This window comes from Lynx rufus, unplaced genomic scaffold (genome assembly GCF_022079265.1).
Source record: "Lynx rufus isolate CCGP_SWC_20201006 ecotype Redwood Valley unplaced genomic scaffold, mLynRuf1.p SCAF_7, whole genome shotgun sequence".
NCBI classification, from domain to species: Eukaryota; Metazoa; Chordata; class Mammalia; order Carnivora; family Felidae; genus Lynx; species Lynx rufus.
This window is the reverse complement of record NW_025814889.1, coordinates 101,404,730-101,422,634: the sequence shown is the minus strand read 5'-3', so window position 1 is coordinate 101,422,634 and position 17,905 is coordinate 101,404,730. Positions and strand designations below refer to the sequence as shown.

Here is a 17,905-nt window from a genome sequence, read left to right as displayed (position 1 = left end):
GAACATACCTCAAGTCAAGGCATCAGAAGCAGTCCTTGTGGTCAAACAGTGCATAGTATGTATGATACATTATCAGAGCAGTGATTAGGAAGCCACCCCTGAGATACTCCTCCAGTGAGAGAAGTGGCACATATAATCACATAATAATCAGGGGTGCAAAACACATTTGCTGTGGCTCCACTCAGCTGCACCATTGTGCCTTCGGTAACTTAACAGTTTTAAAAACACATCACTTTCAGCATCAGTTATAAAGCAGTATTTTCCATAATGCAGTCATTTACTATAACAGACTGTCTTTAAAACATGTATGTCATAAAGAAGCAACAATTTAAACTATTATAGATAAAAGAACAGTCCAGGTTAACCTGGTGACCTGGTGCTAACCTACCCACAAATACCTGCCAATATTCCTCAATTCTGCTTCAAAACATGCAGTAATTAATGCATGCCCATTTCAAAAAGCAATCACATTCTTGTGTGACTTCCAGATTCTGTAACCTGGAAAGAATGGGGCCTTCAAAGTCATGTTTTCCTTGACTTTCTCTAAGCCTAGAAGCTAGACTTCAGCCCAGTTATAACACTATATGTAACAAAACCAAAACAGAAGAAGCCAAAACCCATTTAATGATCTAACACAGACATGCTCATCCCTGAGAATGTGTATGCAAATCCAGTTGGAGGAATTCATCCCTCTAAACTTTTCATCCAGAAGTATGTGATTTATGAAAAAAAATTTAGAATGATAGGACAAAATATCACTGGGCAGTTACTTTATTATCACTAACAAGCAATAAATTAGAGATATTAACTGACCTAGTAGGCTTTTTTTGACTGGTTGCAATTCCACTGTGATTAGATTGAGTTGCATATCTGGCTGCCAGACTGTATGAGGAGAAACAGAGAAATTGAATTAAAGAGATTCTTTGAACATGGAAAGAAAGCACAAAATTACAAGAAAACTAGGAGTTAATGAAATGCAATTGGAACATGTATAAGCATGTATAAAGAATAAATTAATTAGAAAATTATGATAATGCAACACATATACCATGAACTTTGATTAATGAACACACTATGAAATAATGCCATGCACCCCTTGTCACGGTATCATCAATGACGTTAAAATTATGGCTGTGTGATATCGTTCATATTATCTTAAGTAGTAGTTCATTGCACAAAAAATTCAATGTTTGTAAATGACTATGAAAACTTCAGGAAAGCTAAAGTCTGACTTTACATGGTACAAAGATCTCCTTCTCAAAAAGGTTAAAATGAACAGAAAACATGTAAGAGTCATTATTTTCTTTAACAAGTTCTTCTAATTTGATGCTTTAACCAAAATGCTATTTGAAAACCAAATGACTAAAACATCTGGTGTCTGACAAATGTATTGTATCTTGAATGCACCTAGAATGTTTTAAGGAAGTGAACAATACAAGATGTTTCTCTAAAGAGAGAGCTATGCAAAAGTCAAATGGATTAAACTAGAGTTAAATTCTTCAAAAACAAACTCGACAACTGTTAATGACAACTTCTGGGTATTCTTGAACTATAATTCTTAATAATTTTTTTAAATAAAAATCTTCACTCCAAGACACAAAACAAAGCATTATTTAAACCGAGCTCTAAAGAGCAGTGAATACTTTGCAAACAAAATGAAATTTTGCACTTGAAGTTAAGCTAATTTTGGAATTACCTGAATGTTCCGAAAATTAGTGTTTTGCAGGCTATGGTCAGACCCAACTAGACCTAAAACATGCTCAGATACCCTGTAACGGTCATGCGTTGATGCCTGAGTGGAGAATCACTTTTCAGGTGAACTGTGAGGACCGTACATGATGTGCATATAGTTTCCAAAGTCTCCAGGGAAACAGGAACAACATGGTGGTGTTAGAAACGGGGCAAAAGGGTCAAAAGAGCCCTGATGCAGTTCATCCAGTTGCTTTGCTGCCAAGCAACAGGGATTTTAGTCAAGGCAAGGATTTCTTACGGTGTTGACATGCTTCCTAAGTTAATTCTCCCTCCACTAGGGAGCAAGAAGACCTTTTAGACACTGCCTGGGTAGAAAAGGATAAAATCCGCATAGCTAAGGAGCTTTTCATAGCACTTATTTTTCACATTTGACATGTGAATTATTATTATTTGCACATAATAACATCTGCATTCTAACTCCCCTGAACACTGAGACAACTGGCCCCATCTGCTGAAACTACCTCGGGTGACAATGACATCAGAGAATAATTTAAAAATAAAAACCAAAGTGTGTGAATGAAATGAGATATTAATTTAAAATCTAAATTTAAAATAAAAGCACCCAAAGTGAAGGAATATTTTTGTGAACTTCTCAGTCTACTTTGTGAATCTAAGAGAAAGAGACCTACCTCAAGGTTTACTACTATATCCTATCCTGTACTCTCCAAAATTGAACACACATATGAGCTGGAGAAATGACAATGAAACAATAAATCCTTCTTAAGGGAACCGAAGACACCTCATAGGGGTTTCTTCCATGATTTTAAAGAAGTACAATAATTTCTAGGAGGGAAGTGGGTAGGGGGAGAAAATCTAGAGAGGTCAACTGACTTGCTAAAATCAGTTTGGTTTTTATGGCCCATGTGTTTTCTAATTCATAATGAGATAATAATATTCTATGTTTGCCTAGATTTTTGCACCAAACCCTCATATTTTAATCCTTTGACACTTGGCTTCTGTTCTGCTCCCCTTGCACTTGTGAAACTGTTATGTGAAGAACACGGAGTTTTCTTTAATTCTCACCATACTCTAACATCTTTGTATTTGGCCATATTGCTCACTCTGCCTTTTGGAATCTTTCTCTTTTATAGAGTGTAGCACCAGTGAGCTCACTTGATTTGCCCACCATCATTATTATCCATTTTCTCTTTCCTTCACTGGGTCCTTTTCCTTTATCAAGGTCATAAAGGCATGATTTTTCATATGCCCTCTCTCCTCACACACTTGTATGCATTCTTTCACTTAGCAATTCATTTCTTAGCTAATATTTTAAATAAAATTTATTATAAAATAGAATTAATGTGTGCATTGCACCCCCAGCCCTCAACAATAACTGAGTAAAAGATGCCCGTTTCCATGACGTTCAAAGTCACCACATTAAACACCATTTTCCTTCTTTTATCCCCCAGGTCTTAATCAGATCCCTCCTCTAATTTCTTGATTTCTATTCATAAGATCATCATTTTCTTTAGTCCAATGGGCTTGAAACCTCAACAGTTGACTCTTCTCTTTTTCTTTGTAATTATTGCAGATATGCATTCAATAGGCTGTCACGCTGATTCAGCCTCTGTAAGTCCATTTGCATGTATATTCTCTTTCAATTTCCTTGTTTACTGCACTAACTCAAACCCCCAGTACTTCCCACAATGCCTTCGGCTCCTTATTTTCTCCATGGTGCTTGTAATACCATATCCCAAGTTTCAGATGTACAAACAGTCTAGTAATAGAACAGTTGAGGAGGTACAGCTAATGCAATTTATTGGTAAAACAAACACAAGGGACATGTAGACACAGCTCTGAGGCAAGATGCAGTAGATAAATACAGTCAGAACATCATTAAACTAGGAATTTTTAAAACATCTGGATTGAAGAGTATGTATTTTTTTCCTGGAAAGATTGTTCAGTGAGACTTCTTCTAACTAGTGGATGATAAAAATATCAGAAACAGAAGCACAAAAGAAATATTTTGAGACTTATTGTGCGTTCCACTGAAAGAAGTATCTGCTCATCTAGCTGATAAAGTGAAATATCAAGGGAATGCTTTTTATTTCCCTAACATGGAAGACAAGAGGAAGAAACTAGAGGCGGTCAAATTAATTTTTAAAAAAATAATAAAACTCATCTGGTCTTCAACACACAGAAAGATCCAAACTACCAGACCTTTGTAATGTAACTTCAGCGCAAATGCCCATGTTGAACTATAATATCCACTTGTTATGAGGATAGAAAGCTTCTCAGAGTAAACAGATCCTGATTGTGACTTACCCATTTTTACTAACTGCTAGTACCTGACCACTCAAAGTGTTGTCCAAAGACCAACAAAACTGGCATCACCTGGGACTTCTTAAAAAATAATGACCCTCAGGTCTCATCTGCATTTTAACAGGATTCTTACGCATAATAAAATTGAAAAGGCTGTGCTCTACAGAATACTCACAAATGTGCAATCTTGCAAAAAAAAACCCACAAAAAACAACAAAAAAACCCCACCTTCCATTCTGTAAAGTCAAACAGCATAATCTAAACATCTCAAGCCATGCCTCATCTCCTATCCTGCAACAGCTTTAGATACTATTGATAGCCTCCTTCTAGAAATCCTCACCTCACATAGCTTTCCTAAAGAAACAGCTACCTCTCCAGCTACTCCTCCTTCCCAAATGTAGATCGACTATCTCCACCCCCTAAATTTTGTACCATTATCATGAATATTTTCAAAATTGTAATCCTAGGCAACAGGTGATCTATTCTTCTATTCTTTTTACCTCAGGTGTACATTTTATACTCAAATCTCAACCCTAACCTCGAGGTCTCTTTCCTTTCCTAAATATCATCTTGACATCCCCTAGATATTATACCTGGATCTATCACCTAGATTTCTCCCAGATATTCCCAAAATGTTCATAACAATTCATTCTCCTTCTTTCATACCATCCTCCCTCTTTGTCATGTAACTTGACTGTCACCATTTTTTCTGTTGGACAGTATGGCATTGTCTCAGTCATTACCTACTACTTGCTTTCTCTGTCAGTCATCTCTCCCACAGAGCCTAATAACAGCTCTTCTTTGTTATCAGTCCATTTTTTATTTCCAGACAAATCAGATCATTCTTCTCATAATCAACAGAATGAACTTTCACAAGACAGAATGAATGTCAACCCCTTTTCCTGAAGTCGCTATTGACTCCTCATTGCCCACAGGGTAAAATCCAAGCCCTGTGACTTGGTGTGCAGCGTTTCTTTCTGCTTTCTCAGATTCTTACAGCTTTGTCTCCTCTGCACATCTCTGCTCCGTTTTCTCCACTGCCACCACACCTCTGCTCCGTATCTATAACCTCTTCTCCCACGGGCCCATGGCTTTCTTCATGAGGTTTCCTTCATCTGAAAGACCAATCCTTCTCTTCCCTATATTACAAAACCTTACCGCTGCTTCAAAATCCTGCTCAAATGTCACCTTTTGTTGAAGCATCTCTCAAGTTTCCCAAAGTTAGTTTCATGTTCCCATGGTCCACAGGTCTTAATTCTTCTCTAATTATTAGGTTAATATGGGAATTTATCATGATATTTGCCTGTGTCCTGAGCAGATGTATCATTCACTAGGACAGGAATTGTGTTACGTCAACTTTTGCATTCTAATTCCTCTCATGGGGGTGATATGTGTTTAATCACTAAATACTTGACTGATATTAACTGAGTGTTATTTTTGAACAAAGGTATGTTATATCCCCAACTTTTATGCAGGAGGAATCATTTTAAGAATGGATATATTGGAAGTATATTAAAGGATGGAACAAAAAGGCACTCATTTTCATTGTGTCCTTAGTAAGTGATCAGCAGTTCACATTTATTTTCTCACTTGTTCCTTACAATAGTCCTGCAAAGGTGAGACTCTATCCCTGACTGAAACTATGACACTAAAGATTTTAAACATTCACTTACCTGTATACATTATACATCTTAAAAATAACAGTACTAAAATTTGAACTTTGGTCTGTTAGATACTATATAATCTGTGCTATGCTCTATTATACTATATCGTTTTCATGCAAACTGATTACTAATTGCAATATTTTAATGCTTCTTTTTCTATCAATTCATTGCCCTATGGATTTATATCTCCAAGACAACAACAATAACAACAACAATTTCATTGCTGCTACAAATAGCAACTCTTCCAGTATCAAAGACATCTACTTTCAAAATATATTCTTTAGCACTCAGATATGTAATATTAATAATTTATTTCAATGGGTCACTTTATATAGAAATCTAGAATAGGCAATAATACAATTTGAAAGAGAAAGATACTTTTAGTACCGAAGTAACTCTCACAATTCTTCCATGTAAACAATATCATTTAAATTGTTAAGCAACAGGGGCGCCTGGGTGGCTCAGTCAGTTAAGCATCTGATTTTGGCTCAGGTCATGATCTCACAGTTCATGGGTTCGATCCCCACACTGGGCTCAGTGCTGACAGCTCAGAGCCTGGAGCCTGCTTCATGGATTCTGTGCCCCCCTCTCTCTCTGCCCCTCCCTTGCTAGTGCGCTCTCTCTCTCTCAAAAATAAACATTAAAATTTTTTTTTAAAATTGTTAAGCAACATTTAATCAGGGCTAGGAAATATGGCATAATAATTATAGCCTCCTGCTCCCATACCCATTGCACAGATGATTAACCAGTCAATCACATAATTCTTTCCTATTGAGCCCTGTGGTAGCTCCAAAATCCTTGGCCAAGACTCAGGTAATCTTTTTTGCCTGAATTGAGAGAATTTATTAATTGAGAGAATTAGAATGAGAATAAAAATTTATTTGAATCTCTTTATTGTCTCATCAAAACATTAAGAAGATTTGAGTGGCTCGGTACAGATTTTTACAGAAGATTCTATTTCTATTATAGTTATTGGAACAGTAGAACTCCATGCAGAAGTGAAAGTTACATAATCTTAAAAATTATGTAAAATCTTAATGTTTAGTTTTTATTTTCAAAACCAAATTGGACCCATAAAAAAAGAACACATGAATCATTACAAGTTACCAACACATAATATCTGAGTCTCACACAATCCGTAATTCTTTATCTACATCGGCTATTACGAAGTTTCTTCTAAACAAAATATCAGTTGAAACAACTCATATTTGAGCTGTGTTTAATTATTACGATAATTGAACGTACTTATTATGACATTTGAAAATATTTTATTCTTATTTATTGATTCTACAAATATCCTTTTAACACCCATGATTTGCCCAGTTAAGAACCTGGAGAACCACAGCAACTTGTTAAGGAGTTGGGCCTTTGTCCTGAGGCAGTAGGGAATACCAAAAGGTGTTGACTGCAGAATAAAGGATAAATTCTCAGATTAGAGAGACTTTCTCTTAGGTGGGTAAAGGAGGAACTAGAGGAGGAAGAAAGTTGGGGTATTTGTCAAGGCTGGAACCCAGAGACCAAATAGGAAATCACTGCTATAATTCAGGCTAGATTTGAAGAGGGTCTGAATGAAGACAGAGGCACAGGAAACAGAAGTAAATGATTAATGAGAGAAGTTAATTGTACCTGGAGGAACTGAAGAAAAGGGAAGAATTTAGGAAGGCTCCTGGTTCTCTGGCTTGAGTTGCACAGGATAGTTACATACATGCAGAGTAGGAAAAGCAGACTGAACATCCCTGGCATAGTGTATGAATGGAAAAAATAAAGACTCAACTTCTCAATCATGTCACTAGTCACAGGGTGAATGAATTAACAGGATATACTGGGAAGATGTATACTCAGTGGTGAATAAACTCACCTGTAAAGTGAGTTTAGTAGAGCTAAAGTCAAGATCACTTTAAGAGGAAATTAACTGCACATTCCTCAGAGTTTTTACAGTGGAAGGTAGATATAGATATTATGAAATTTGATTCAGTTTTATGTTGTATTTATTCTAATAAGCATGTATGTATTGATTTAATCAACAGGTTAATTAATCATTAAAGACTTTTATTGACCGCCCATATGTACTGGCACTGGGCTAGAAAAATTCAATTTGGAAAAATAAGATTTACACATGCATGGTTTAGGTTTTACTGTGAGAAGTATAACACTTAAAACCAAATATACTAATTCAAACTCCTTTATAAAAAGTATAATTTGATATTCAAAGGAAACTGAATTTACTTCAAGCTTGAAAGGAGCAACATGCAAATATTAGGCAGGTACATAAAAGTGATACATTAAAATTTTCATTTTCTCTGAATTATTAAACTCCAATGTCAGTAGTAAAATCTAGTATATGGGTTAGTAGCACAGGATATGGACTCAGGCTGCTCTATCTAAATCCCAGCTTAGCTGTTTCTATTCCCTTTGCCTGTTTCCTCATCTGTTAAATGAGGATGACAACTTTGCCTACCTCAAGTTTTTATAAGGTTTGAACTGTAAGTCACTTCAAATGGTGTCTGGCTTACATAAGCGCTATGCCAGTTGAAAAGAAAATTCAGTGGGATTCAGGTGTACATTTGAGAGTCCCTGAATGAACTAAGTCCTCACAGGAACCTCTAAATATTCTGGTGAATTCAGTACAACATAACTATGTTCCTCGATCCCTACAATTCCTCTGCTCTCTTGTGCTTGGTCTTCCCTACGCCATGCCCTTTGGTTCTCACCTAACACTTTTGAGGTTACTACATTCTTACTCTTAAATCTCACAAGCATGGACCTCTCAGTATAGTAGTTGAGCTTTTAACCCTGGCTCTTGGTCTCCAAATTTATAATTACTTTGGGACCATGATTTGTGGAAAGCAAATTAAGTCCTTTTCTCCCTCCAACATCCCCTGGATCCTACTCACTCTTCTTGTTTCCTGAACTCAACAGTATGAATCCCTGTAGGTCCCCAAAGGACATCCAAGAAACAACATTCCCAAAGTAACATGCACGGGGGAGACTTTCAGAACCCATAATTCTCAACACTGTACATAATCCAAAAAGTGTGTCAAATACAGAATTTAACAAATGTTAAGTTTGTAATATAGTGGTTAGATGAAAATACAGTTTTGATGTGCTTATAAAATATAGTAAATTTACTTTAATATTTCAACCACAGTTCTGTTAGATTTGTACTCTAGGGGCATTTGGGTGGCTCAGTCGGTTAAGCGACGGACTTCGGCTCAGGTCATGATCTCACGGTCTGTGGGTTCGAGCCCCGTGTCGGGCTCTGTGCTGTCAGCTGAGAGCCCGGAGCCTGCTTCTGATTCTGTGCCTCCCACTCCCTCTGCCACTCCCTCTGCTTGCAGTCTGCCCCCCTCTCTCTCAAAAATAAATAAATATTAAAAAAATAAAGATTTGTACTCTAGATTTCACAATGTGAAAGACAAGGTTAAAATGTCTCAAAAGCTGAGGCATTCCTCAATAACAACAACAAAAACAATTTGTCTTTAAGAAGATATCAAATAAACTACCATAACTCCAAATGTATTGCAAAACAATCAAAAGGAAGTCTCTCAAATGCGGTTGTCCGAAGTTTGCTCTGAGTGTGCTCCCTTTTCCCCCCAGCTTTATCCTTTTTCCTTGAGCAATCTCTTCCACTTCTATTGTTTCAATCAATAAAACATGGTTAAACAAAGTTCCCATGCCTGCATCTCTGGCCCTGACCTCTCTACTGGGCTCCAGAGCCACACATAAGACACCGCCATCTAGAGGTCCCATTGAAATATCAACTTGAAGGCCAAGGCTGAACTTTTTTCTCTCCATTTCCTTCATCTGTTTTGATGATTGTATTGTTTTTTTCCTTACTGAAATACATCGCTATCCAATGAGTCAGAAGGAAAGAAAGAAAGGAAGAAAGAAAGAAAGAAAGAAAGAAAGAAAGAAAGATGATAATTTTATTTCACCCTTATCTCCAAACAATCCCCAAGTCCATTTCCTAGTCAGAACCTCATGTCTATTAACATTACACTGTTCATTTTCCTGCCACTATAGCTGCAGGGTCCCTCCCAATCCTCCCCCGAATGCACATCTTTTCTCTACTCTGTCACCAAGGTCATGTTCCTAAGTTATAAATGGCATCATTTTTTCTCTGCTAAAAAAAAAAAAAAATCTCCAAGACAATTGTCCTTTACATTCAAGAAATGAGTCCCCACTCCTAGACATAACATCCAAAGCCTCCATAAATTGACCTCTGCCTGCTTCTCTAGTCTTATCTTTCATCACACCCTGTGGCAATTTAAACATATAACTATAATAAATTCTTTGATGCTCCTTTCATTAAGAGGTGAAATCTTTGTTCCACTGACACTTTCCTTGAATTTGGGTGGGCTTGTCACTCCATTGACCAACAAGTCACCATGTGAGAAGTACAATGTCCTTGCGACTGCCGTGCTGGGGGAAGCTTTGTGTAATCACTATTCCCACTAAGCTGCCAGACACATTGAGTGAAAAAGTCACCTTGGAAGTGGGTTCTCCAGCAACAGATGTTCTGCCTCCCAGCAGTCTGTAACACCCCAGCCACTCCACCCTTCCCTGTAGAGGTCCTCAACACTGTGGGGCAGAGACAAGCCATCTCTACTGTGCCCTGTCTGGCTCCTGGGCTCACAAAATTCATGAGTATAATCAAATGGTTATTGCTTTGCACATCTATATTTGGGATATTTTTTTGAACAGCAATGGATACTCAGAACACACTTCTATTCACACGGTTTCCTTGTCCACATACTTGCAGTTTCCTGAATATAAATGGCATTTAATTCATCAGTGACTTCATATGAGCTCTTTCCTCTAACTGCGGTCACTGAGTAACTCTGTTGGATTAGTTAGCAAACCCTGATTGAACTATCTGTTTAAATATCTAGGGTTTCTATTACATTGTCAGCAATTTGAATGGTAAAATCATCACCATATCTCAACCACACATCGAACATAATTCTTGGCACACAGTGGGGACTGACTCTTTGTTTGCTAAAAGGTCACAGCTGAAATTTTAAGTCACCAATGAAAAAGAACACTGGGCTCTAATGTAACATATGAAGAATCATTAGGAACAATATCATCTTTCATTAAAATATTTCATTTCATTTCCATACAGCATTCTTTGACTAAGCCCAACTGCACGGTGATGTACTCATTAAAACAAAAATCAAGCACAAAAGAGTTAAAGTGTATGTACTTAATACAAAAGTGATTGAATAAGTTTTTTAGAGTAAGTAGAATATAAAGGCAATTTTTCATCTACATACATTCTTATAACTCCTCATCTATATTAAGAAACTTGAGAGAAAATTACTTTGGAAGCACCCTTTCTTCCTCTCTTGTCTATTTACCATTAAGTCTTATAGTCACATAAACATATTATGAGTAAAAATCCCTCTACAGAATCCTTATGTAGTCAGACATTTTGTGCTTTTGATTCTCAAAGAAAGAGAAAAACACACTTAATCATAAAATCACATTTGTCTTTTTAATGGCACTATTCCCAAGGGACCAAGGAGACCTACAAAGAAATCACAAAATAGAAAGGAAGAAATTTTCTGGATATGGGTTTTAGTGGACAATTTATAAATCCCAATTGTACTTTTATTGTTATCATGTTAAAAAGTTAGAAATTATTCCCTTCCAAATACACTGAAAATAGCTTGAGATCTGGAAGAAGTCACCCAACATATATTATAACTAAGTCCATGGGAACAAAGTCTTAAAAGATTTTTAGACAACAATAGATACAACAAAATAAAAAGTTTTGAAGATAGGAAAGCACATCCACTAACATTTTAAGACTGAAATAGATTAAAATATATATCCTTATATATCCTATAATTTATAAGAGTAGATAAAAACCCATGCATTCAGAATTAAGATTCAAAGAATTCTCTACACCAAATTCTTCCTTTATTATAAAGATTTTCCCTTTTATAGGATCCTTGTGCAGTGTTATAAAATGGTAACTGACAAGCTATTGGCTCTAAGAAAGATGAAGGTGTTCAACCACTTCTGTAAAAATATCTTTTGCACCTCAAAACCAAATATGTTCCTTCAGAAATATTTAAGATATTCTGCAACAACTATACTCACCATCAGAGTATGTGATAAAAATACTCTGTCCCTATGCTTCAATTTAGCTGAGACATCACTGAAAACAGTTATTGCCTAATCCATAGATGAGTCAGAAACTTAGCTTTCATCCACATGTGTTTCTTTTTAGTAGCTGGGTGGCTGAAATATCATCCTGATTATATGTGAGACAGGTTACTGTGATAACTTATCCCATTAGTGACATATGGTATGTAAATAGATTATAACCTCTGTGTTATCTTAAATTTCAACTGACAGTTAATAAGGCCACCTGCATGGTCTGTTTTTGTGGGATCTCAAAACGGTAACTAGAGAGGGAGATGCCTGTGTAAGATATTACCGCATCAAAGTCTCATGCTTTTTTAGGAACGTAGAACTTCAGGATAAAGGGCAACTCAGGAAACCAGGCTCATATTTCTCTCACAATCTTACCATAAATGAAATTTCCCAACAATGCTTTTACTTACACATAGCTCAAAGCACTATCTTGCTCCATGGATCTTTGCCACTTATAATTTTCAGCATGGAGTAAAATTGTATTACAATAAATTGAATGCTCCATTCCAAAAGTTCATTTTAATGCAACCACACACACACACACACACACACACACACACACACACACAGGACCCTGACTACTTTGGTAAAGACTACCCTGATTAGTGAAAAATCTGAATTACTTAATACTTGTAAGACTTAAAAAGTGTTGTTATTAATAAGCACAAAATGTGTTAACTATTTCTTAGTACATGTTTCTGAAAATGACTTTATTATACTTATAAAATAATTATGTAACTGAATGCTTATACAGTTTGAAGATCTAGGAAAAAGTCAATTTTTTAGGGTTCTTATAATTGGACTATTCTCAATTTATTGCAAAACAAATGTAATCATCAATACATTCAGTTTCATGTTATGAAGGAGTGGCTGTGGTCTCAAAATATCTCTGATGGTGAGCTTTGGTCCAGAGTCTACCTGACAGTTCTCGCAGGGAAAGAGGGCTGGTTGTGTTTGCACATCTTTTCAGACTAAGAGGTCAGTCAGAAAGGGGGAGCCTGTGGGGGTTGTCAGAAGGGGAAGCTCAGGAAATGGAATATGAAGAGGCAAATGTTAACAGTGTGCTTTATGATAAGGAGGGACCCTTGACTAATGGTTGAAGTCTCATAGGCAAGACTGTCTCAGCTACAGAAATGTTTACAAGTCCCCTAAATCTAACTCGGTGCTCACCCTGTCATCCCCTGATTACTATTTGGTTTTCTATGTAGCTCTAACTACGGGAAAATAATTCAATGGTCATACTGGCATGATTATTATAGTTATTATGACAGTTGCATTCTCTATTGTTAAGTCAGTAAGTTGAATGCAGTCTCTAGTGGAAAACAGATTAATATAAAATAATTTCATATGGTATAAAAACCGGAGGTATAATAATTAAGTCTACATTATCAGTGCTCTATTTGAGAAGTGCCCCCATACGTACTAAAAATCAAATCGAACCAAACAACATCTAGCGTTTGGGAGACAATGTTTGTAAAATATATAAAAAGGATGTGAAAATGTCCTATGGTAAAATGTTGAAGAAATAAATTACAAGTTATCCTGAGTCACAGGATACGATGATACACAAATCATATTGTTGGTTGTTTTAAGAGCAAACTATAAAACACTGGCTAACTATTGTTTTTACTTATACATTTATGTCAAAAAACACAAGTCTTAAGTTAAAATCGAAATTAGTAGGCAGTCTAATACTTTATATATTATATTCTCCTAACTCCCTCGAAAAAGTAGGGTAGAACTACAATATTTTTATTATCCATCTGGAGACTTAGACTCAGTTAATGGATTTTTATTTTTTTTTAAAGAAGAAAAAAAGAAAGTTATCAGAACCAAAAATGATTCGGTCCATGCCTTCTGAGACTCAAATTCATGTTATTGTTTTCCCTAATGTGATGCCATTAGCACGCTTAAAAGGGAATATTGAAGATTTAAGTTCACAACATCAAGAATAACAGGATAGAAGACAAGAGCCATCAATGGACAAGAGATTTCAACAGACTTTGAAAAACTGAAAATAAAGGGAATAATGTTAATGGAAAACACATAGGAAGAGAAGCTTCATCCCAGTGTACACATGCAGGGAGGATTCAGTCTAGAAGAATAAGGAGGAAAGCTGGACTAGGAAATTGGAGGTAAAATGAAGAGACTACAAAAAGGAGATTAATCAAATATCCACATCAATCACTATCAATGACCGCTCTATGGCCGGATATAAACAAACCAATGAATTAACCTTCCAAACAAACAAGAAGCAATTTTAACTACCAACAACTGAATAATCCAAGAAAAGGAATGCTGGCATGGAGGGGTTCCTCAATACACCTGGACTCATCCTTCTAAAGCATCATTAAATGAACATTGGCTCATTCTTTCAATTTTTTTTGAGTTTATTTATTTGAGAGAGACAGAGACAGGGTGAGTGGGGGAGGGACAGATAAAGAGGGAGACAGAGAATCCCAAGCAGGTTCTGCACTGTCAGCACAGAGCAATCCTGGACCATTCTTAAAATTGTCTATTAGTTACTGACTGCATTCAAACAAATATCAACTTTCAATAGAAACTCAAGACAGCTGTTGAAAAGGAAAGAATCACAGTATATGTTTTGATTCCGCAGAACATATTTCTAATACCCATTATAGAAGTACTCCATTGGTTTGAAAAATCTTGGAATCAATCTGTACAAAATAGAATGTAAATCTTATGAGCCTTAATTTTAAGAGTGCAGATGACAGAGGATGGAAATTGTTAGTGGAGGCGGAGAACTGAATAGAAATGTTAATAGCCATATTTTATAATACAGAACACCCAAAGATATTCTACAGTTGAGTGAGAGAGAAGCAAAGATGTTCCTTCATTATATAAAGTTACAAAGTTAAACAATAAAAGAGCTAAAAAGAGTGAAATTTCACTACATTAGTAGCAATCCTAGGAAGACCTGTCCACACACTAATGACCACCTCTAATTCCTCTCTCTCTCCTTTTCCATTGATTGTCCATTTCTCCTTGATTCTCATCAAGTTACCACAGTGACCACTCCACTGAATAGCTCTCATCAGAGTCTCCAATGAAAAATCCCGGAATCAGATCTCAGTGCTCATCCTGCTTTTGTGCAATTTTTGAGGCAGTTGACATTCTGCAGGTAGGTAGGCAATGGTTAGAACCACAAACTCTGTACTCAGATCGCCTGGATTAAACATACAGTTTAGTAACCATGAAACTTTGTGCAATCTAATTGGTCTTTCGATTTCCAGTTTTGTTTTTAATCTGATAACTACGATTACTTACAATAGCTATATCAGAGGGTTGCTGTGAGGAATGGAATAATTAATAAGTATATAAAGTACTTAGAATGGTGACTGGGGTTACATATAAATTATTATTATTAATCTCCTCCTTCTCCTTAGCCTACTTTCTTCACTTGCTTTCCAGGCAAACAAATTCTGGTTTTCTTCTGACTCTACAGGCTGCCCTTTTTTTAGTTTCCTCTAGCAGGTCTTGCAATCACTCATCGTCTAAATACAGTCTGGCTCTTGGCCCCAGTCCTCATCTTCTCTTCATCTGCATACAGATTTTTGGTGACTTTATTGTATCTAGGCTCACAGTTTTTATAATTTCTATATGTTTGTATTCATAGAATTTTCATATATGGCCTACACCTGTCCCTTAAATACAGTCTTGCAATTCCAATTGCCTTCTTCGTATTTCCTCTTGTATATACCTAGTAGACATCATAAAATTGACATGTCGATAAGTAAATATCTTTCTCCATACCAAATCTGCCCCTCCCACATTCTTTCCCTTTGCAGTAAATGGAATTGCCTTTCCAATGAGAATCTCCTCTCTGTTTACCAATCCCACTTCAAATCTGTCAGCTAATTCTACTGACCCTGCCTTCAAAATATATTTTGAACTTAACTTCCTCTCCACTTTCAATATGGTACTCCAAGCTTTTCTCCATGACCTTCTCCCCTTCTTGTTTTTACCTTCTCCCCACTAATAACTATTTCCAACAAAGCAGCCAGAGTGACCCCTTGATTTTTATACCTGTTTACCCCTCTTTATGGAATATGGTGGCTTCCCATTTCTCCTGGAATAAAATCCAATGTCCTTGCAGTGGCAAAAGGGTCACATCACGCTAGTGTTTCCCTGCTCTTCATCTGAATTAATCCTACTCTTTTCCTGCCTCCTTCCCTCTGATCCATCCCAACTGGGTTATTTACTCTTCTTAAAATAAACCAGACAAGCTCCTAACTCAAGGTCTCAGCTCTTGTCTTCTGTCAGCTTGAAACTCTCTCTCCCAAGATAGCCACACTGCTGATTCTCTTACCTCCTCTGCTCAATGTCATTTGAGTGAGGGCTCCATATTTAAATTTGCAGGAATATGGCTTCTACACAGCGTCTTTTTTTCTGGTTTGTTTTTCTCCACCATCAGCTGTCCAGTTAGTGATACATATTTTAATTTTTTATTGTCTCCCATCACTAGGGTAGATGTAAGCTTCAAGAGGGCAAGGATTGTTTAATCTCTTTTGTCCTCTGCTGTATCTCAAGTGCCCAGAAGAGTGTCTGAAGAATGCTAAGTGCTTAAAAAATATGTATGGAACACATTAATGGAGGATGGGAGAGATGGGGAGTGTGTGAATCAAAAGAGAATGACCAAATTAATGAATAAAAACTAGTGTAGAAGTATTTTATTTAGCTATATGGGAGTAACTACCAAAGGAAATACCTGAAATAATTAAAGTGTTTACCTCTTTAATAATAACTAAAGGGTTTATCAGACTGGGCATGAGACGGTCTGAGCATCAGGCCGTTGTTTTTAATAATGAGGATGTTATTACTTTGAATTACTTTCACATATTTAAATACAAGTTAGAAGTGGAATGGACAGAAGTGATCAGAGAAAGTGAGAAGGGAGAGACAAGGCTGACTTGAGGTTTCTAACATGGGTCAATATATTTTATTATACATATGACACGATATTTAAGGGGGAGAAGGTATAGCGTCAGTAGCTGAGTTGAGTGTCTATTACATGCCAAGTGTTGTGCTAAGGAGGCACTTTATACATGAATCACTCTCTGAGGACTTCTCAATGCCTTCATGAGGCAGTTACTTCCATTCCAATAGTAGAGGTAAGAACACTGGTATTTGAACAGGTTAAAATAATTTGCTCAATGCCACAACACTGGGAATTGGCAGGCAGAATTTAAACCCACGTTTGCCTGACTCTAAAATAACCAAAACTGTATAGATGCTGCTTCATCTATAGCAACAGAAGTATGAGTAGTTGTCAAGCCTTTTAAACAGTGAAATAAAAGCACAACGTAAGCAAACTGTGTATGTGCGTATTATATGCTCTTTTATTATTGCACTCTCTTGGTTTCCTAAATCAGGCAATTAACAAAAACTCTCTATCCCTTCAATTATTCCTCTCTAGAAAAGAAAAAGTCCCACTTAAAAAATATTCATAAATGTCCTTTGCGTTTCGTTTGTTTAAAGTTTAATTGATTCACTGACTTTTTTGAAGAGCACACTATAGGCCACAACACAGAGCTGAGTTAAGAAACTAATTGAAGCCAGGTTCACGAGGGCTTAAATTACCAGAGCCTTCCTGTCATCTTAAATTAAACTTCCTTAATATACTTTGCAAGATTTATAACCCCAGGCTGAAAAGCTGTAAGCCGTCCCAGTTTCTGAGTGAATCCCCCAGAAGGAAATGATGTTTCCTGGAAAAGAGACAGGCAAATGTCCTCAATGGAAAGAGGGTTCCAAGAGCAACGTGTGTGGCGGGGGTCGCGGGAACCTTTTCAAGGGGCTGCACAGGGAATAGATAAGTCACTCAAAGAACACGTGTCCATAGATTTTGCTATTTGGCGTGCGAGTCCTCTGAGAAAGTTCGTATAAATTGCAAGTGGACACATATTTGATTTTCTCCTACAAATGAGAAGCAGAAGGGCAAATGATCAGCTGCGGAAATCATAATCTCCCCAATTCTCAAAATAGCTGTTATGGTAGTTCAGAAAGATATATCTTCGTCGCTGCCTTTCTTACTTCTATGATCT

The 17,905-nt window shown here is 36.6% G+C and overlaps 1 protein-coding gene across 2 annotated transcripts in view; it reads right to left on the bottom strand.

Annotated features, from left to right (window-relative positions):
• The window catches only part of NAV3 (neuron navigator 3), a 350,852-nt gene that overhangs the window by 204,605 nt on the left and 128,342 nt on the right, over positions 1-17,905 (bottom strand). For both annotated transcript variants that reach the window (XM_047066485.1, XM_047066486.1), the window contains exon 6: positions 814-882. In XM_047066485.1, coding sequence (XP_046922441.1) covers positions 814-882 — 69 coding nt within the window. The remainder of the gene's footprint in view (positions 1-813; positions 883-17,905) is intronic.